The sequence below is a fragment of the Chiroxiphia lanceolata genome, chromosome 7 (assembly GCF_009829145.1).
Source record: "Chiroxiphia lanceolata isolate bChiLan1 chromosome 7, bChiLan1.pri, whole genome shotgun sequence".
NCBI lineage: Eukaryota > Metazoa > Chordata > Aves > Passeriformes > Pipridae > Chiroxiphia > Chiroxiphia lanceolata.
In genome coordinates, this window is record NC_045643.1 from 11,746,911 (window position 1) to 11,769,269 (window position 22,359).

At 39.0% G+C, this 22,359-nt stretch overlaps 2 protein-coding genes across 5 annotated transcripts in view; both read left to right on the forward strand.

Annotated features, from left to right (window-relative positions):
• Positions 1 to 5,677, forward strand: part of AOX1 (aldehyde oxidase 1) — a 41,611-nt gene extending 35,934 nt beyond the window's left edge. The window contains exons 31-35 of the mRNA XM_032693368.1: positions 916 to 1,030; positions 1,642 to 1,707; positions 2,301 to 2,489; positions 3,937 to 4,104; positions 4,677 to 5,677. Of these exons, the coding sequence (XP_032549259.1) occupies positions 916 to 1,030; positions 1,642 to 1,707; positions 2,301 to 2,489; positions 3,937 to 4,104; positions 4,677 to 4,727 (589 nt within the window). The 3' untranslated portion in view covers positions 4,728 to 5,677. The remainder of the gene's footprint in view (positions 1 to 915; positions 1,031 to 1,641; positions 1,708 to 2,300; positions 2,490 to 3,936; positions 4,105 to 4,676) is intronic.
• Positions 5,678 to 8,713: 3,036 nt separating this feature from the next.
• Positions 8,714 to 22,359, forward strand: part of LOC116789390 (aldehyde oxidase 2-like) — a 45,113-nt gene continuing 31,467 nt past the window's right edge. For all 4 annotated transcript variants that reach the window (XR_004358005.1, XR_004358007.1, XR_004358006.1 and 1 more), the window contains exons 1-11: positions 8,714 to 8,954; positions 10,419 to 10,476; positions 11,341 to 11,437; positions 12,247 to 12,355; positions 13,302 to 13,428; positions 14,354 to 14,415; positions 14,880 to 14,966; positions 17,485 to 17,565; positions 19,625 to 19,769; positions 20,847 to 20,939; positions 21,811 to 21,962. Coding sequence is in view for 1 of the 4 variants with exons in the window: in XM_032693178.1 (XP_032549069.1) it covers positions 8,901 to 8,954; positions 10,419 to 10,476; positions 11,341 to 11,437; positions 12,247 to 12,355; positions 13,302 to 13,428; positions 14,354 to 14,415; positions 14,880 to 14,966; positions 17,485 to 17,565; positions 19,625 to 19,769; positions 20,847 to 20,939; positions 21,811 to 21,962 (1,065 nt within the window). In the remaining 3 variants the exon portion in view is untranslated. The remainder of the gene's footprint in view (positions 8,955 to 10,418; positions 10,477 to 11,340; positions 11,438 to 12,246; positions 12,356 to 13,301; positions 13,429 to 14,353; positions 14,416 to 14,879; positions 14,967 to 17,484; positions 17,566 to 19,624; positions 19,770 to 20,846; positions 20,940 to 21,810; positions 21,963 to 22,359) is intronic.

Below are 22,359 nucleotides of genomic sequence, written 5' to 3' on the forward strand. Positions count from 1 at the left end.
CCAAAATAATGAACAACAGTCATACTTTGCTGTTGACATTTAATGGTGTCCAAAAATATCTGCAGGTCCCTGAGCCTCAGATCCTGTATTGATCTTGTTCTTATCCAGTCATACTCTCTACATCCAAGAATCTCCAAGGCAGCAGAGGCAGATGGGCTATGAGAAGTTGAATATGTGGATTTTGTGTATCCCTTTTTCCATGCATGGTTCTATTCTATGATTGCTTTATGCAGTATAATTTTAAATATACTCAACAAAGACATTTCAGTCATCTGTGGCCAGAAAATATGCCTTAGTCCCACAGCTCACACGGTTGGGAGATACTGCATTTCCCTGTCCTTTTGTGTACCTTGGATTTACCCTGTCAATCCTGACTACTCTGGTCTCCTCAGTTAGTCCCACTCTCTTCTAAGTAATTACACCTTTATTTCAATAGTCCTGTTTTAACCCTCTCACTCATTCTGTAGGCTGTTTCTGTAATTAACTCTTTCATTTCTCTCTTGTAAATTATTCTTTCATAGGTCCTGACAAGTTTTCCTCCCATTTTCTAAATTCCCTTATATGCTATTACCTCAGCAACCTTAAATTTTTACTCTGTATTTGATTACTGGGCTTTTATTAGTATATGTCTATGATTATGGTGGTTATAGACTCTCCTAAATTGAAATAGCTTGCTTGTCTGCTAAATTTTATATAAATACCAGATGCATCAAACCTAAGCTACCAGTGCTCTGTAGGATTTCATGGAACTTTGGAATTCTGACCTGTTATTTAAGATTTCCCTGAAGATTTTATACATAAGATCTTAATACTTAAGATTTCACAAGTAGTTTCAAACTTCTAAGTGGTCCTCTGCTTTGTTATAATGCAAACTGTCATCAGTTTTCTTCTTATGGTCTTTGTTTCTTCCATCAGAGGTTACAATGAATACATGGACTGGGAGAAAGGGGAAGGACAGCCATTCACATATTTTCTTTATGGAGCTGCTTGTTCAGAGGTTGAAATTAACTGTCTAACAGGAGATCACAAGGTAATAACTGAATGTCATGAAAGTTTTGTAAATGAGGCTTGCTCAACGATTCAGGCTTTGCATTCCTAAGTGACCTGTCTTCACATGACAGTAAATATATCAACAGTGTAAATGCAAATTACAGTGGAGCACAATGAAAGCTGTACAGTGTTAACCAGCTTCTGGCACACCTGTACTATTGTCATATGTGTTCACTTTTTGAGTTATGGCTGACACCTAACATGTTCTTTGCATGTTCTCTCCTAGTTTGTCAGCAAACAATTTACAGCAATATTCAATTTCCAAGCTTTTGACCATTTGGATAGATAAATCTCATAGACTTGCTGATCATATGCCCTCTATCTATACTACGTGTGTATCTATATGGAGATTTCCTTGTGCAATGGGAAAAATCTGGCAGGGCTGTCTCTGGCTAAACTTCTGTTAAAGTTGAGCCAAGCCCATTTTGCTTGTAATGGAATATGGGAAATTATTTTGAAATTGTGTTCACAGAGGGGCCTCTATCTTAGTCTATGTTATTTCACTGAATACCAACTCTAACCCACATTGTCTTCTGATGCCTCCACTCCATGCATCTCTCTCAATAATATGAATTTGAATTTATTTAACAGAATCTCAGAACAGACATTGTTATGGACGTTGGACGCAGCATAAATCCAGCTGTGGATATAGGACAGGTATGTGCAAAGAATTTTCTGCTGTCTTATTTCTGTTACACTGATATCCTTATCTGAAGTGAGAATTACCTCATTAGTTCAGAAGACATTCATTTCTTACTAGATTATAAAATCATAGATCATATTTGAAAGTCTTTTGCTTATAGACTTGCCCCATTTGAGTTAGTGTCAGAGCTTTGTAGATGCCAATGAAGCTTGAATTTTACCCATGAGGGCAATACATATTACAATATTACATATTACAATATGAATATATGCCTATTGTCTACTGGACTTAAATTCTGTTTGTGATCTGCAGTCTCCAAGTTGTTTGACCTGCCCTGCCCACCTGATAGCAGGGAAATACCTTTATTCATTGCAGGCTGGTCCACAGATCTCATCACTTCATCATGAAAGTATTTGTCCTCTCAGGTATGAGAGAGGAGTGTGAAAGCTTTTATTGTCACAGCTGCCCCAAAATGTTGAAGAATTGCATTAGTCAAAGAGAAAAGAAAAAGGCTTTTTAACAGATGATGAAACAAATCAGTTCTTGACAAGTTTTACTCACTGAACCAAACATAAGTACTAAATGCTATTTCTTTTCTTATTTAAAGATTGAAGGTGCTTTTGTTCAAGGTATTGGACTGTACACAATGGAGGAATTAAAGTACTCTCCAGAAGGAGCCCTCTGTACTTGGGGTCCAGATCAGTATAAGATCCCTGCTGTTTGTGATATTCCAGAACAGTTTAGTGTTTCCCTGCTGTCATCTTCCCAAAATCCTTATGCCATCTATGCATCCAAGGTAAGCAAAACATCACAGAACCTAATTTTAAATCCCAGAACAAACAGAGAAATTACTCTGGTATAAAACATGTATAAATTTTCAGTTCTTCTTCTTTAGCATTTTAAACAAGTGTCCAGTAAATTGTTTTATTTATGACATCAGGAAAGGTAATAAGAAAAGACATAATGCGAGATATTGTTGCATCATTTTCATGACTGGCAAGTAGTGATTTTAGGGTTTTGTTAACAGACCATACACAGAAGCTACAAGCTAAATTTAAAACCATACTTCTAAAATATGGTGATAAACTGAAGGGTTAGAATAAAAATACTAAAGCAATGGATGGAGAAATCATAATGCCAGTGAGAGTGTGCAGCTTAGTTGTGCGTGCTGTGCGATACAAAATAGGACTGCACGTGTGTATTTATATGAGAGACTGGCTCAAGTCTTCACTTGGTGTAATCATTGTTTCAATTTACACCAGCAAATATTCTGGTCACTTTCATATAAATAGTAATGGTAAATCAATATGAAGGTAATTCTGAAAATTTCCATCTGTTCCAAGTATTAGGTTTGCTTTTAGAACACAGTAAAATGAAACAGCACAATAGAAGGAAAAAGCATATTCTACAGCAAGAGTTAATAAAGAACAAAAAGATTCTTTAATAATATTCTTTAAGATCCTTCAAAATTATTTAAAGCTGTCTGAGTTTGAAAAGAAAATCACCTAGGTGAAGCAGTAACATAGTTGATTGGGAGGAGATCTAGAGAGCTGACACTAATATCCTTCTTCAAACAGAACTTTTATCCTTTTCTGTGAACTTATCTCCAATAATTACCCTTAAAATTCACTGTAGGAAGGGGTAATTCTGTGTTCATGCAGCATATTTGGGGAAAATACTTGGTTCTCTGATTTTAGCCAAAAGATATGTAAGATTCAATTGCAATATCCTAATGCAGTTCAGATTAAAATATTCAATACCACAGCATTGAGAGGACTATGGAATAAGGGTGGATTTGACCTATTTTTGAGGTAAGAAACAAATGTGAATCTTCTGGCAGAACTGGTGAGAGGATGTCAAGCCCACTGAGGTCAGTGGTATTTGTCTGCAGGGAATTACCAAGAGTTCAAGCTGTGTTCCTTAGTTTTAGCTGTACCTGGGTTTGGACAGTTTTAATTTTATCTGCTAGTTATTCTAAATTTAAGTTTAACAATGAGCCAAAAGGATTCTAAAGCAATGGCTGACACTTCAAATCAACCTTTTTAGCACACTGGAAGCAGCTACCTTCAGAAGACTTGGTGTGATCTAACCTTACCTCCTCTAAATCTAAAATAAACTTCCTTACCGAAGGATGAAACAGTTCTTGAATGACTGGTTTTAAACTTTTTAGTTAATTTTCATCTGGCGTGTTCTCCTCCCATTTGCTCAAAACCTACACCCATATGACTTTTTTTCCTTTTCAGGGAATAGGTGAGGCAGGACTTTTCTTGGGATGCTCTGTGTTCTTCGCTTTGAGAGATGCAGTAACTAGAGTGAGGAATGAAAGAGGACTGAAGAAGCCCTTTGTACTGAACAGCCCTCTGACTGCTGAACAAATACGGGCAAGCTGCACTGATGACTTTACTGAGCTGGTAATAGAAGTTGGGGGTAGGGTCTATCTAATTGTTGCTGGGTACAAGTGTATACAAATGCACCCTCATGGTGTGCCTCATGATGTCTCCAATTGGTTGTGCTTTGTATACAGTAGTGCTTTGTTCACTGTAGCCATGTTCCCACTGCTATTACAATTCTTTTTCTGTGCAGTTTTTTATTTAGTGAGGCAAGGTCCTTGTCAGCATATAAATTCATGCTGTGCCCTGAATCTCTGAGGCTCTGCTATGGAAACTCTTGAGCTCTCAGTCACAGATTACTCCCATGATGTTTCTGTGGTTGTGGTGAGGCACCACTGGCCCCTGACTCAGTAGGTTTGTGGGCTTACTCTCTTTGCAGGAACTTGCAGGAGGTGAGGTCCACCAGTGCAGGGACCTTCTCCATTTCTGTTTAGCCCTGACCTCAGTTATTACTGACCTTCCTTCCAGCCACCCTCCGTAGGTGTCTCCTATATGATACCCTGCTGAGTGATTTGGAAGCACCTGATAAGGGCAATGTTGGGAATTTGCCAGTCAAGTAAAGTAACTCTTGTCATTTCTTGCTTGTCTCTTAGATGGCAAACAATGAAGCTCCTTCCTCCGCTCTTCAGGCCACATCTGTGTGAATGACAAAGACCGGAATGGAAAACTGATTTACCGCTCCAAGATACGCTAACCAACACACAGTTACATATATTTTCTCATTTTCTTATTATCAGAGTAGAATCGGCTACCAAAAATACGCACTTTACATCTTCTATCCTTATCTTCATTCTTTCTCCAGTATATTCATTACAGTATTTCACTTAAATGACTGCATTTAGTTGCTAGAAATACATCTTCTGAGTTTGAAGTATATGTATTCAATAAGAAAGGTCTGCTGAACAGCACAGCTCAAATACTGTAGGAAAGGAAAATTAGGATGAAGTATAAAGGTATGCTAGATAACTTACTGCCACTTATTACACCCAGCAACTTCATATGATAAATGATTTTGTAATGGCTTCAGCTAATTTTCTAATTTGGATCTGAATCTTGCAGTGGAGTGTGAGGGCAGAGATCTTTGTCAAAGACTCAGAACTTATTGGATTCAGTCCCTTTTTGATCAGAAGTGATGCTCTGACTTGTAGTAAAGCTACTTTAGATTCTTTTGGCACAGACATCTTTGTGTCAGAAACACACAAGAAACAAGAGTTACGTTTCTCTTTCGCTATGCCAGGCAAGTTGACCTACATATATAGAACATGAATTTTATTCTGAAAGTTGGCAGAGTCAGTTGTAATTTCCACGAGAAGCTTTCTTTTTCTCATGGGACAAGCCAAAAGCCTCTGAACTTAATGTAAAAACTGACATGGATTTCAGTGTGCTTTGAATGGGAGACTGGATGAACCTGTCTCTGGAAAGGATTCTTAACCAGTGCTTAATCCTGTACTCAGGAGTATATTAAGCCATGAAAGTGCAATTAACAGCTTTCTCCCACTCTTGGCCACTCCTGAAATAAAGCAAATAAAAAAAAAACCAACATAATGAGATCAAAAGATGTTCTGCAAAGATCAAACATCTAATGGTGCTAGCATACAATGGGATTAGACCACACCTGAGCAGTAGCACCTGGAGAAAACAGGAAAATATAAAGCAACACTATATTAAATGGTAACAAAAATTCTGATGTTAATACATTTGAAGTATGTATATATTTGTAACCTGTGGTGAGACCAAGAAATAACTTTCAAGTTATGAAAGCTCCAGTCACAATATTTAGTTTTCAGCATCAGAATCCACAATACTGAACTCATTGATGACATCAGCCCTTCCTGCTCTTCAAGTGTGAAGACAAGATTTCAGTTCTGAATGTGCACACACACAAATACACAAATCTCCATGGCATTTGCACCTGAGGCTTTGATCTGGGATGCGTCCTAGCATAGAGGAAACACTTCACTTTTTGTGAGTCTACAAAACTTACCTTAAGTAGCACCAGAAAAATTGCAGCAAGTTCTTTAACAGTAAAGCAGAAGTGGGAGAATCAGTAGTTTAGATGTTCACTGTGTGGTTTCAGTGAACCTCTGCATCAGTTATTCCTTGCTAAGCATCAAATTGCTCTTCCACTTACTCACAGGTCATATTGCTCCAGCACTATGACAACTGCCATTCCTGCTGGAAGTAAATAGCTTTAATTTGTTTGACATGTCAGCCTGCAGGCTCTTATTATTTTACTGCCTCTCAGTTTTCCACAATTTTCTCTTCTTGCCCTCTGTCCCTTTTACAAGTTGATGCTGTATCTGTGACAGAAATCAGGTCAGTAGCTTAAAACAGCTTTTGTATTGGCTGTAAAGATATGAAATCTTTATTGCTTCAGTTTGTCTCTCTGTAACCACTATGAGTAGGTGAAATGCAGCTGCTTAAACATAGCTGTCCAGACCACCTTAGATATCATAAGACAGCAGAAACATAGGAGAGCACAGGACTGGAAGATATGATATAGCAACTGGAGGTCAAGCAGGTAATAGCAAATCATCTGAAGTGGCACTGAAAGTGTGATTTAGGCAGCTGAAGCCTTATTGGTTTTTACTTCTTTTTCTTCACTTTCTTTGTGTTACTTTGGCTTTTATTTATTGTTAGAAGATCAATAAATCAAATTAAATGTGAATGCTGCTACCACAATTCGTTTTTCTGATTTGAAACAGCTTCTTAGTTTCACTGCATGGGTTTGTCAATGACAGCTCACAACTCCACATATCTATAACAACCAAAAAACACATGTAAATTCTGGAATATGCTGAAGCAGGGAGCCTATAGGTCTACTGAACTGGGGGGAAGCTACATTTTTTGTTGTTATCCTATGTGCCTATGCATCAGCACAGGTGCTAGTTAGTTCCAGACAAGTCAAATCTTCCAAAAATCATTGCCCTATCCTCACAGGCAATGCCATCTCCCCACCTGCAGTGCTGAGGTGTATGCACTCCGAGGATTCATCGTGTTCTAGACCCGCACTTTGTTCTCTGCAGTGCAAATCTTGTCTGCTTGTCCGTATTTCTCAGTCATTATTGACCAAGATTCCTCCCTACCTCTTTACAAGTGGCACTGTTGTCTAGTTGTCTCAGTAAATTCTATATATGTAGCAAATATGAGTTGTTGTTTATTTTGGGTCCAAACGTATTAAGCTGTTTGCTGGCTTTTAGGTGTTTGAAAAACTACATGGAAGCTAGAAATATCAGCAATTAACCATCCTGGCAGATGATACTATAGCTACCATGGGATATTATGAAAGGAATTTTCTGGGACTATACAGGGAGATAAACAAGCAGAAATGTTGGGGCTCCAAAGGCACTGACATACTGGATGGCTACACATTAATGTGCACTGTAACTGCACAATTACACCCAAACTGGAGATGGTTGAGAAGAACTCTTTCTACTAATTTTCTTTGTAAGAGAAGTGTTTCTTACAATTATTCACCCTCAGCTGTCCCATTCTGTGTGGTGTAAGCTTCATCATGGCTGGGCTTCGCGAACGAAGATTTGGGAAGGCACTATCCACATTTGCTGCAGGCACGCTGGTGTAAGCTTAAACACCTAAAATAAATACTAGGTTCTGGTTTGGAGGGCTAGTAGTCTCTAAATAGATATTGTTCTGCCAAAATCAGCTATTTGGTCTGGTTCCTTCTGTTCTCAGGCCTTTGAACTGCATTGTCATACCTACAACACATGGAATACTACACTCACGCTGCAGTTGGCATTAGGGCTTTTGCCTACAGGGACCTGGTGACTGACATGGCTTCAGTGCTTGTTTGTTGCAGCTCTCAGGCATAAATTAGGGGCTAAACCACAAAAGCAGCAGCATATCTCTGCTGAGAAGAATTTTTTTGCCTTCTGATGGGGAGTGTTAGAAGATCAGGGACTGACTACTTTGTCCTGCAAGCCTACACTGACTCTAAATGAAATGCTGGAAAATGTGAAAATGGTAAATGAAGCAGAAGACATGTACATACATAAATGGAGACTTTTGAAAGACATATACATAATTCCCCTTTAAAAAGAAAAAGAAGACCAGCCGTAATAAGGCATTTAAAGATTAATGACCTTATTTTCTGGACAGGCATACAGAGAAATGGATGCGAATCTAGAACTCCAAATCAATATTTGGGATTTCTCTCTTTAAGGACGTGACATGTCTTGAGTATGGTCATCTTATAATGGTACTCACAGCAGTAAGGGCATAGAGCTGGCATGGCACAGAGGTAGCCAGAAGGAAATTTTAAATGTGTGTGGAGTAGTAATGTTGATTTTGTTAAAACTTGGTTGCTCTGAAGACAGAAAATCATAGATAGTTCAGGTCAAGGTAAATGCGAACCACAGCTCCACAGCTTTGCTTTTGACACCCCACGGAAATGCATAATGTTGCTTGTCCTTGGTTCTTGCATCAGGCATGCCTATGTATTCTAAATTCACTGCATTATATAAAATAAATAGGCCTGGCACCTGTAGCTCAACCCAAAAGTACCCCCGCACAGTTGTCTCTTAGGTTACAGGGTTAGATTCTTCCCAGATTATTTCAAGTCACCAGGGAAGAGCTGGGGTAGGGAGTAGGAGGTGGTGCGTTGGCATCTGACCATGCTTTAATTGCTGAGAAACAATATACATTGCACTGGCTCCTCCCCACCTGCTTATTTTGCAGACTGAGCATCAAATTAAACTCTGCAGGACAAAGCAAACTCAGTCAACCTTTAGGACCATATAGCATTTCATTAATTTCTCTTGATGCATAAAGCTTTATTTTTCAGACTTTGATGCAACAGCATGGCTTGCCCTCAACAATCAGATGAGCTTGTCTTTTTCGTGAATGGCAGGAAGGTAAGTTTTTAAATGATTTTTCTTTTTTGAACAGCATGGCTTTAATATTTTCTGTTCACATTTGGAAACTGTTATTCTGGAGCAACAGTTTATTCATGGATAATCGTCTCTTGTCTTTGATTTTCCTACTTTATCCCATGTTTTTTACAGAATGTGAGCAACTTTGTATCACCTCTAATAATACAGATTTTTAGAATTAAAAATAGTTATCTGTTTATTAAAATCTTTTATTAATGTACTCCTAAAGTTGATGTAGTTGAAATGCCTCTCTAGTAAAAGAATATGCAGATCACTAATATAGTTTCAGTAATTCACTAAAAGAAAAGAGGTAGCTAATTTTTTTCTGTTCTTGATGCCAAATGCTCACATTCCATTTTCTAAGACATTTTTTCATGTTTTCTTACTTAGCAGGCCAAGTGAATGAGAAGTTCTATTAGCAAAAATGTCACCTAAAATACGATATAAAGTAAAAGGAAGGAAATGTATTTATTTGTTAAAAAAACCAAACCAGCTAACCAACCTTGCTTTTCTAGAGATATTTTTCAGTTGTTTGGTCAACACTTATACTCCAGAGAGATAGTAATGGCTTTAATTTGACCAGGTGAATTAAGGAAAAGTAGTTAAACTTCTTTCTGTCTGTTATGTTTTATCTGTCATTACATGCCAACTGTGCTTAAAGCCATACTCTGAAACCTTATTTCACTCTGCATTTCTGTATAAATTCCTGAACTAGTCCATGTTGTCTTATACATGGTAAATTGGAGCATGCTGTTGATACAGCAGAATTGTTGAGAGAAGCCTGAGTTTCAGTCTCTGGTCATTCTGCAGCAATGGATCCTAACATTTTTTTTCAAAGTTGTTTGTGTTTTCTTGTATCCAACAATTTCAAGCACACTGATAGTACAACAACATTCTCGAGACAAGGCTAAAGCAAGGCCTGCAAAAGCCCACTCATACATGTTAAACTTAGTTAGAATGAAAATATACTTAGATATGTATCCCTCTTGCTCTTCTTACACTAAGATTTTCCTCTACTGTTATGCTAATGGGTCTCTGCAAATGAAGGGGTTAATATCAACTTCAAGGAGATAAAATTATGCAGAATTTTCACATGCACAAGTTCATGCCTTTAAAACGAAGGGATTTCTGATTCATGCTGTTAGGAATCAACAAAGGATCTAGGCCAAAGGCACTTTTCCTTCTAGTCTTGTCTCTCCAAGTGCTTACTTAACCTCTCTTCCGTTTCAGTTGTCTGAGCAAGCAATTATTTCACATATTTGACCAACATTGCCTGACTCACTCATTTATTCTTCTGCAGATTATGATCAAGTGACAGCATCCTGTTGCTAAACAAATGCTCCGCACTGATCCACAATCACTGCATTTAAACATCATAATTAATCCTTGTGAGATGATTATATTAGATTCCTATAATCTTTTTTTTTTTTTCATTTCATAACATAGGTAATAGAGAGGCAGGCAGATCCCGAAGAATTGCTGCTGTATTATCTAAGAAAGGAGCATATCCTTTTTTTGAACTTTACCTTTGAGTTCTATAAGTCTGTAAATTAATGCAACTGGGGATTAAAATTGTTTCACTTTTCTTTGGGAACCAGCATAAACAGAACAATAAGTAGAAATAACAAAATTTGCCTTGCATTTGTTCTCAGCAGAGCAATCCAGTGCTGCATGTGCATTGTGTGTGTTAGTTATATGGGTATAACATTGTAAATTTTGAACTACTTCTGCAGTAAACAATTTATTTAGATCCCAGTCCTTCAGAGAGTTTTATATAAGCTTATTTTATTATCTTATTACTTTTGTTTTGTTATTTGAGGCTCTTCAGGTTGCTAACTGCTGTCAGGGCTCTGTTGACTTCAGTGGCAGTTATCCCAGCTGAGAAACTGCCATGTAGATTCTAAAGTTAAGCAAGTGAAGAGAAATGATGAAAGGAAGTGGTAGATTCCACTGGACTGCAGGGCACTGCAGGAGGAGATTGTGGTTTGAGTGTAGAGCCTTTGTGCTGAGGCACATAATGGAGGGAGTCCTTCCATACAGGGTTTAGGTGTGTGCACTTGGGTATTCTGCTCCATTAAAATAACTGTTTTCCTGGGATGTTCTGGAAGCAGCACTGGAAACATACTGAGATCTGTTGATACTGTTTTGCAAACACAAGATACAGATAATTATGTGCAATGATTAGGAAAGTACTGTGAGTAAGGCTAACAAGAAGACCTATTGCTGTATTTGCTCAAACCATCCCTTCTACAGGGCAGCACCCTCCAATTCTGCACATGCAGATAAAACAAGGGAGACTCAGAAGAACATAAAGAAAAAATATCTTTTGAATATGGTAATTTTTTTTCTTTAACAATCTCCTTTGCAGTCCGTCTTTCAGGTACAAAATATGGCTGTGGAGTAGGAGGCTGTGGTGCCTGCACTGTGATGATATCCACATATGATCCTGTTGCCAAACTGATACAGTATCCTGATGCTGATATTTGAAAACAGTAATTTAGTGTTTTGGGAAAACTGACATTCACTGGGAAATTACAGAGTTGAACTCACGATCACACAGTAACAGAAATTTAGATCCTTTCCAATACTTTAAAGAAAACCAAACCAAACCAAAAACTCAATACCAAACTCCCCAGCTTTCTGGGAAAATGGTGTTTTAGATTGAGTTCTTTGTGATTTGGGATTTCAACAGCCCTTTTGTCATCTGCCTCTCCTAAGTCCTTTGTGCTTATTTGAGGATATGCCACTTTTAATAAATTCTCACTACGTGTTTCACATAATCACTGATAAAATCTCCAAGGACTTCCACAATAGACTTATTACATTGTGGTTGTACATTGTGGTTGTACTTATTACATTGTGGTTGTACAGTTTCTCCCACAGCAGAGTTAGTAGTTCTGCATTGTCTCTCCCTGGCTCTTGAAACTTTGTTCCATTAGAAGTGCTGTGCCTGACTTCCATCACAGCTGGCCCTAAACTTTGGGTTTTAACAAAATATGTAGGGTTGTTTTTTTTCTTTTAACTAAACATTGCACTTCTTTAATTAGAAGAACCTATTACTTAATGCCTAAGTCCCAGCTCTAGGAGCAGGATGCATACTGTCATGGTCCAAGTGCAGGATTTTTTACGCTTGCATATCCTTCTCCCCATGTCTTTCTAACATCAGAAGTCAGAGCATTTCTAGATTAGCTGGAGTGTATATCCTTTGTTTCATCCTCCATGGACTCATACAACAAAGCTATTTAACACCACAGTTCTCCTTCACATATCAAAGTCATCGTCCTGCCAACTCCTGCCTTCTCCCGTTATGTTCACTGCATGGTGCTGCTGTCATTACTGTGGAAGGGGTTGGAAGCATAAAAACCCGGATTCATCCAATTCAGGTGAGAGTAAACTGGACTGTGTGAGGCTGCAAGATTATGAGAGTGTCCTGTCCTATGTCTGTAACAAAAATGGGATCTGTGAGAAGGTGCTGTGAGTCTGTGCAATGCAAAGTCTCTGAAGGGGTTCTAAAAACTGAATGGTGTCTGAGCTTTTTAGATGAACAAGTGTTTGGGGGGATTAATACAACAGTTGCTGGGTTATGATTGGCCCTGTATGGAGCATGGAAGGAGCTCCTCCTAATGTACTCCCATGCAGGGAGCACATCACAATCTCCACAACACAGGGCTATCCAAGCATACGGCAGGTAGGATGCCAGCTTTCAGAAGGGGATGGGAAAGGCCAAAGAGCATCAGTCAGTTTCATTTAGTCACCAGCATGGCCTCTGGCCACCTCGCTGAGGACAACGGTCTGTGCATAGGTGTAGTACGGGATGAATGATTCCAGCTGGCAACCAGACTGACAGGTATTAAATTAGGTCTGTTTGATCTGTATGCCAGAGGTTTCCCTTGGATTAGGTCAGCTCTTTACTTCCTCCACTCTGGCTTGTCCCTGAAAATCATGGTCTGACCACATAGATCTAAGAATGTTTTCTGAACATTCTCTTTTTGTCTCAATATTATTTTCCAAGAGTCACAACTCTGTGACTGGTCTGTGCTGAAGCTCTGGTTGAGGAGATATTCTGTGTTCTATCCTTCTTGGTTAGAAATACCTAATGTATGATTGATGTCTAAACGGGAAGTCTCAGGCCTTATTCTATTCTCATAATTAGGATCATGAGTGTATAAACTGGAGCAAGTATTATCCTTTAACTAGGTGATTGCTCTGAGAATTTGGGATAGTGAAAATGCTGCTGCCATCCTACAGCTGGTAGATGACATACCTGAAGATGGCTATTCAGAAAGTCAGTGAAGCCACATCCTGGACTGTTGTTCTGTTTTGTTCTAGGAAAGGCTGGCCATATGCAATGGCTCCCAGTGTGGCTTCTGCACCCCTGGAATGGTGATGTCCATGTATGCCTTACTGAGAAACCATGCAGAACCTTCCATGGAGCAGATTGTTTCTGCTCTGGATGGTAAGTTACAGGCAGTAAATTGTAAAAAGTATAATAAAAGGATACATGTTTGATCGCCAAGGTCATAAGTATGATTTAACTCAAAGAGCAGTAGATGATGGCAGTAGATGGTACTCTGATATAGCCATAATGGCTTAAAGACATCTCAAAATCATCAAAAGATGGTTCACACCGGAGGCTTCTAAAGAGATACACAGTAGCATTTAGCACTGCATAAATATTTCTGAAAATCCCTGCATGTTAGAACAGCCTGTTTTTATAACCCTTCTGCACCAGCAGCCTCAATATGGTGCAGTAGGAGTACAGTTTTACAAAGAATATGCTGAAAGAGTAGGTATAATATACTGAGAGTATAAGTATTCACTGAGTAATACAACAAAGTCTTACTCTTCAAGCAATATTTGCTACAACAGGCAAAGCAACTTCAACTCACTTTCAAGTGCCAAGTTTGCTAGCACAAGTTTGCTAACCCCTCCCACCAGAAGATTTTGATTTCATGAGGGAAATGCCAGAAATTGCAGTAGAGATTTCATTACTTCTTCTAATTATATATGAAAACCATCATAGCGATGGGTGGCAGTAGATTTTGGATTTGATTGTAAAATCCAAACACTGTAGTGGTACTAGTAATTGTAGAATTTACTTTTGGATGCTTTTCATAATTTGATTTTTTTAACATGTATTCACATAAAGTAATTAATATTATTTTTAGAAATGGCCTTAAAAATAATAAATTTTAATAATATAATCACTATTGGAGTAATATTTCTTATTTTTACATATGTGATTTTGCCCATTTGAGCATAGGGACATAAATTTCGCATTTTGTACCTGCAGGTTTGATGCCAGACCATTTCCAATTGTGCTGGTGCTTCCAAACATTGTTCTGGTTTCTTATGATTGATTATCATGTGGTTTATTTCAGGTAATTTGTGCCGTTGCACAGGATACAGGCCAATTATAGAAAGCTACGCATCTTTTGCTAGGGTAGGTCAGTATTTTCAAATGTATTTCTTATTTTGGGATAGTTTTTGGTATCTGAAAAGGCTGAGCCTCTTTGAATTACCTATCTGGAATCTTGCATCATTTGTAAAATCTTTTTTTGGTTGAGCCTTTGGAAAATCTGGCTCTTTTAGTTTCCAAATGTGCCAAGAGCTTACAGCCACCACTGACTTTTGGTTTACATGTACCCTTGCAATGCAGTGGGAAATCCTTCGCATCAGTTACAAGGACTTAATCTAAACACCACTGAAGTAATTTTGATTTTTTCTGTTTACTTCATGGATACCTGGGTACCCAAAGGGAACTCACTCCTAGGGGTCCTATGGTTTAAGGGGTCTCCTGGAGCAACTTCAAGTCTGATTTGGAACAGGAAGCATCGAAACATTAATTTACAAATAAATCACTAAGCTGCCTCTTTGCTTTTATATAATAGAATATGATTTCTTTAGGAGCCAACATGTTGCCAACTCAGAGGAACTGGACAATGTTGCTTGGATCAGGAGGAATGTGTCTCTTCATCTTCTACAGGGGGTGAGGTAAGTTACAATAGATTTTTTTTCTTGTTAACTCCTGTTTGTGTTGTCAGATTTGTAGGAAGGGGTTGTCTTTAACTATGGCAGCAGCTACTTTTCTAGCTTCGGACATTTAGACCAGAATGAACTCCAGGCTCTCTGCTCTTGTTGCTGCAGAAAGGTAGCACAAGCATATCTGCATTGTTATTATCTGTGTTATTAGAATCACAGAATTTCAGAATATGCCTAGTTGGAAGGGACCCACAAGGATCATCGAGTCCAGTCCTTAGCCCTGCACAGGACCCTCTCCAAGAGTCACACCATGAGCCTGAGAGCACTGTCCAAACACTCCTTGAACTCTGACAGGCTTGGTGCTGTGACCACTTCCTGGGGAGCCTGTTCCAGTGCCCACCCACCCTCTGGGTGAAGAACCTTCTTCTAATATCCCACCTAAACCTTTCCTGACACAACTTCAGGTCATTCCCTGGGGTCTTGTCACTGGTCACCACAGAGAAATCAGTGCCTGCCCCTCCTTTTGCCCTCATGAGGAAGTTGTAACCGCAGTGAGGTCTCCCCTCAGGCTCCTCCTCTCCAGGCTGAACAAACCAAGTGACCTCAGCCACTCCTCAAACGGCTTACTTATTTAGTGACATTCTCCAGTGAGAGTGTGGATCTCAATATTAAACATTTGTGTCTGCTTTTTTGTGTGTGAAGAAGAAAACCGTTGGTCAGAGACAGCTTTCTTAAAAAAGCTGGCCTTGATGTGAAGTTGAATTCCCATAACAGAAGTTTTGCAGCCATCAGCATGACTTGTTTCTGTGTGCTTGAGACACCAGATCTGAATTCCTGAAGATGAAACAAAACTATTGCTGTTTAGTGTCTGTGTATACTTGTAAAGCCTTTCATAAGCATTACTGTGTTGCTAGTGGCTCCAAGATCTTAAGGGAAGTGTCTCATTCTCCTGCGTTGTATTGCAGCTGATATATTGGTATTGCTTCAAAATACATGTTGTTTTATTCTCACTTTACATATGCATATTGTAAAATCACAAGTCACCTCATTTGTGTTTGTCCTGGCAAAGGTTCCACAATTATTATGTATAAGGGTACATATGGGAGCTCCAGTATACATAAGGAGGATCCTGCTTCAAAAAGGTCCTCCATTCCCTGTGTGCATCTAAGAACTTGTTCTCTTCTCTTCATCCACCTGCAAGAAGAGGCCATAGTACACTGATCTTGCATCAGAATGAGGATTTTAATTCCTTAGATGAATTTTCTCTGACTGAAAATCTCTAAGAAATCTATAAAGCAAAATGTCTTGGGTGATTGGAAGAAAACTTGTTTTGACAGTGAAAAACTGTAGAGCTCCAAGGAGTGTGACTGGATGTGTGGACATTTGTGCACCTGTGTGTTGCCTCTGCCCCTCTAGGAACTGAAAATTGTTGGTGAGCTGCTGCCGAGGTTATTTGAAGCACAAGTCTAGCAATGGAGTAGTTGCCAAGTACAAAACAGCAGTTCCTTTGGATGCCCTCTTATTTGGCTTTCCCTGATTTGCATTCCTCATAGTTGCTTTCATCCAAGGTGAATATCTAGTCCCTAACTATCATGAGGATCATGGCAGACACAGAATTTTTTTTTGCCATTTCATCAATGGTGTCAATCAGTAGACTGAGTCATCCAGAGCCAGATCTTATAGTTACCAAGGCCACAATCTGTTCAGAGGTGATGACTGACTGGGGAAGGAATAAGAGACTTCATACTAGGATATATCAATTTTTTTTCCCCATTCAATATACTTGAGACCTGTTGCTCTCTGGTTTGACAGGATTTTTGATTCCACAAATAAATCAGTGAGGCAGAAAATACAAACCAGTTCTGCTAGCATAGCACATTCAGTCTTCTTTTATGTAAGCTTCTGAAAGCTGAGAAGATGGATAGCCTCACCAGAGGCCTCTGCAGAAAAAAGAAAGCTGTGAACAAGCAGAAAAAACTAATTTTTATGGTGCACTGTTAACATTCAGTTCTTGAAGTGCTTATGCAAGGCTGGAGAGGAGCTTTGCATAAGGCTCTCCTAAAGCAGAAAACAATTCTTTCTGATCAGATGGACATTATTTGTTGTCATGTCAAGCTCTGTCAGAAAGCTCCTTAAGAGGCACAGTTACGAACAGAACATTACTATACCATCCAGCCCTGCACTTTCCCACAGTACACACTGCACCCAGTGTGGTGCAATACATTTGCTATGACCAGTTTCAGGAAATACTGCAAGATTTTTCTTGAAGCTTGAGGTATTTCAAGCAAAGGCTTGAGAGGGATTGGTATGATAGTCTGTCTCTTGAGTTGTCCATCTTTTGAGTAGTCTGTGAATAAACTAAAGATTAGAAATTAATTAGGGGATCTTGAATTTTTGAACACAACCTATGAAGTGTCAAAACTGTCTCACACTAGGAAATAATCTCATCTGTTGACAAAGACTTGCAACTTAGTCTGAATATGTGCATTCTACTCTCTCTCTCTTCCCCCCCCCCCCAATTTATTTGCAGATCCTTTCAGGTCTTTGCAAACCAGAACAATTCCTGCCCATGGATCCAACACAGGAATTTATATTTCCTCCTGAACTAATGGTAGGCCTTACTGACTTCTGTTATCTTGCAAGCATGACTGAGTTCCTACAGAAGTTGAAAACCTTATGTTTTTGTGAAACTGAAACATCTATCCTCAGATAAATAGAAAACACTAGATTTAGTCACAAATAATGAGGCATTTCAATGTGGACAATCCGCACGTTGTCATTATTACAAATAGATCATATTTAAAAAGTAAATTGTTTGCCTCTGCAGAACCAACATTTCCCAAAAGAGCTCCTTACTCATGACCATTATTTTGGACCAGTTGGCTTTTTTGTGGAATATAGTATTTACTTTGAAAGATCCCAAATGAACTTTCCATCTTTTCTGTTTTGTATTCTCTGTTGGATTCAAGTCATTGTTTGCTTCCAGCTGGTAAACAGACCCTAGCAACCTGAGACTGGACTTACAGGCAGGTCCACAGGAAAGGCAAATGACTTGAAGAGGAAAGAAGAGGGTTTATTGCAGTAGTTATTGGAAACTCACAGAAGGACAGATGGAAACTTAAAAAGAGGAGGAGGAGGAAAGTGCCCATAATCTGCAGACAGAGGCAAGAGAAGAGATCTGTGAAAATAGTAGGGCAGGGTTTACCCAAATCAGACTGAACAGAATCCAAGCAGGCAGCTCCAGGCGATTTTTTAATCCTCGCTCATGTTTCAGCAGCTTCTTACGAAATTCCTTTTGTGCACTCCTTTTGCAGTTCGTGGGCAGTTCTTGCTGATATTACACAACCACCCTAGAGGCACAAAAGTTCATTTGAGTTCTGAAAATGCATGGCACAGTTCTCTGGTTTGTCACTGTACTACAGAATGCTGTTTGCTGCGTGGTAGTTGGCTTTGTAAACATTTGTCATAGAGTGCATCTTTATTATTTAATGATTGTCTCTCAGTGCAGAACATGCTCAGTAAGCCATAAGCTCCTTTATGAAACCATGAAGTGGAAAGTGAATTTGCTTTTCTGCTATTGACCTGTCTTGGAGAGACTCATGCTTTAGGAGTGCAAGTATTAAGTGAATATTTTGCAAATTTTATAGTTGGATTAAAGATCTTGGCTAAAGTGCTGCTGGCTGAAAAAGCTGGTCAGCCAGAAGGGAGGTGCCATCATCTGCTCTACGTGTTCAGACTGAACTACCAGGAGGACGGAACTGCTTCTCCAGGCTACACGAGGTGCCCATGCCAGTAGGATTATGATTGCTTCCACAGACACATAGCTCCTTTTTTGTGTTTCAGATATGTCTTTTACCTAGAAGGCCAGTCCATAGCTGGAACTGTTTTCTGGCTAGTCCACTGGTCTGTTTGTTCACTGCACTGTCTGCAAAGACAGGTGTTTCGCAGGGATTGCTTTTGCATATTTTGAAATTATGATTCCACATGGCACTTGTCAAATATGTAAAGAACATGTATGATATTGTCAGGGTGGAAAAAAAAATTATATAGTTTTGTAAGACAGGAGGTGCTGGAAAACCACTTTATTTAACAAAAATATGAATTCTGATCAACCATCCCAAGGAGACTATCTCTGAAAAGACTAGTCCTTGCAGACAAATGGGAAAGTAGGTATTTTTATTTCTAAAAGCATTTTACCTATTATAGAAACTAGTTTGGATCTAGTATAGTAGATACATGACTCTCAGCAAATGGGGATGTAGTGATCCTCCCTGACTAAGAGAATATGTCTTGTATTCTGTCACATATGCAGTGAGATTTTGGCATCCCTCCCACGAAGTCCAGTCACATTGCTTTATTGTTTACATCATATACAATGGGAGTCTTTCAGAATCATCAGAGCAGGAGAAAGAAACATGAGACTAATCTCCTACTATTCATTTAGTGTGTCTCTTACCAAGTCATTTAGTTCATTCTCATCTCAGTTTCTTGAACAACAATGTAGTTACAATAAAAGCTCAGCACTGTTCAGCACAACAGGAACCTCAGATGAAAAACCCCATTAGTGTCTCACTGTCTATCATAACACAGCGTCCTACTGAGCAATATGGTCATTTATATTTTTATTGGCACTAGTCGAATTTACCAAGTCTTTGTCATTTCTACCACAGAGAATGGCTCAAGAGCAGCAAAGAACAACTCTAATTTTTCATGGCAAAAGAACAACATGGATTTCTCCTCCTAGCCTGAAGAAGCTTCTGAAGCTGAAAGCCAAGTATCCAAAGGCACCTTTGGTTGTGGGGAACACTAGTGTGGGTATGGAAGGACAAAAGATCTTGTGACACAGGGACTACATTGTGCAGTAGGCACATAATCCTGCATTTTCTCTTCCAGGGATCCTAAATGCATTTTGTCACCACAAGGATTGTGCTTCAATATTTAGACCAATGTAATTTCCCATGACTTTTTTGCAGCAAATCAATAACTAAATTAGGACTAGTACCAGCTGTCACCCGAGTCCAGAATCTGTGCTGCCTAACTTCCCTCAGTAACCTCGGTCTCAGAGACACAATTTGTGAGAATAAGGAAGGACTCGTGCTGATGAGAGGCAAACATTTCACATCCCATTTAACATTGAGCATCACAAAATAAATAAAGCCCAGAAAAGGGCATGATATCCAGGCATTGGCTAAATTCTGTGTATTATGGATGGCAGGGTTTTGTTTTTAGAAATTGTTAGTATACTTTTTTTGAGGGAGTATCCATCAGGATGAATTTGATAAGAATATTTCCTTCACTGTTGAGACAACAAAGGCCCAGATCTAAAGAGAATCCTTTAGATCTTTTATATATCTGTACATTGCCTAGTATTGCAATGGGCATGGCATTTGTTTAGTAATATACTCCCATGATGCAGTACTTGGCAAAATGGCAAATCTCTTAAATTTAAAGACTTCAAGTCTCTTTACATCAAAGGAAAGCTCTTTATTGTCATCAGAAAGACATTGCACAAGAAGAGAACAAGGGAAGCAAAAAAATTATATAGCTCACATAAAAAGGTGGAGTGAATAGCTAGAAACATGATGAAGCATGTGTGGAATTGTGTATAGCTTTCAGGTGAGAGGTGAAATCTGAGTTTGATATGGGAAAGGACCAGAAACCAGTTCAGAGGAGCAAGGAACAGGAGCCAGAAAAGACAATATTAGACTTTGAATTTCAGATGGGCCTGGTAAAAGCAGTAAAATGTGATACTCAAGATACTGCATAACAAAACCTATAAGACACTGAAACTACTTAGTTACAGTGGTTTTGAACTTTTCAGTCTCCATGTTCAGGAATATGGTTAATTCTTTAAACACATCTCTAATCATACTATCATACTTTGCCTTTCAGGACTCAAAAGAAATCACAGTGGTGCCTATCATCCAATCATTCTCCATCCTGTTAGGATTTCAGAAATGCATGTTGTGAGTAGCACAAGTGATGGTAAGTTTCCAAGTTATCTCTACTGTGTTACAAACGATGGCAACTAAATTACCTTGGGTCTTGCACCTGAAGCAGCAAGAACCATCGACTCTCATTGGTGTGGAGCTTTCTTTTGAGTTTTCTGTCTCATTTCACTGAGCCTTTTGAACCAATATGTCAGCTCACCTATGGTCTTGAGATGATGGATTGATTGTGATAGATAATTTATTAAACTGTTCTGTGGATATATATTTGTTCAAATCTCAAATTTCTGAAGAAAGCAAGCATAGGGGAAGGCCCTAAGTCAGCCTTATTTTTGTTTTCAACTGGTCAAGAACCTTTCTATCACAACCATATATCTAACAAAGTCCACAGAGTATTGATTAGGCTAGGGCTTGATTTTCAACAGAAAATATTCAAACATAAATTTCCAATCTGAAATACTATAGGATTTTCTTTGGAGTGGCTGGGCTACTTCAGTGTTTGCTGAAGTCCATGGTGGTGGCTTCTCTGATACTACTGGGACTGTGATAGAGTGTTTGCAGCTCAGTCTTGGAAAACTCTGACAATTTGGTGATCCTTCCTCCTGAATCAACTGTTATTTGCGTCTTTGGGGATACACAGCACAAAAAGGGGATGTGCACTGCTGTGTGAAAATATTCAATGTACGTTTTTCAGGCATGTCTTTATAGTGGGAACTATTGCTGAATAAGCAAGTAGTACTTACATTTCTTATTGCATGTAATATAAAATCCACCTTCCTATCATTTCTCTTTGTCATCCTGCTGCCAAAAGCTGTATACAGAAGCAATTCTTTAGAGGCCATATCAGCTATATATTGCATTTATTCTGTGGCACGATGATTTCACTGTTTAAACTCATTTGATTTCAGGGCTAGTAATAGGAGCTGCCTGCTGCTTGGCCCAGCTCAGAGACATCCTAATGAAGGCAGTCACAGAACTTCCAGCAGAGAAAACGAAAACATACCAAGCTCTCTTGCAGCACCTGAGAACTCTAGCTGGAGAACAGATCAGGAGCATGGCGGTATGTACTCAGCAGTGACAGTAAATAAGACATCACTACAGACATATCTGTGTGAAAGTCAATTATGAGGCTGGGATTGTGCTTTATAAGGCAAAAACGTTACTACTATCACGAATGTTGTGTGAAATAACTGGGAGTCTAGGCTAGTTAGTGAGGGCAAATACCCAGAGAACTATGACAAGTGAAACTGTGCTATTCCTGTTCAGTGGATGAGCAGAGAACTGGAGGAGACTGGGAAAAGAAGAAAAGGGACGTTCTCTGGTAAGGTGCTGTACAGTGCAGCCAATCATGCTTTAAGCTGACTATCAACACATAACTGTTTACCCATCATGTATTAGGCATCTCTGATCTTGTCCCTAATTTTCCTTTTAAATCCTCTTACTGCAATACCCTGTAT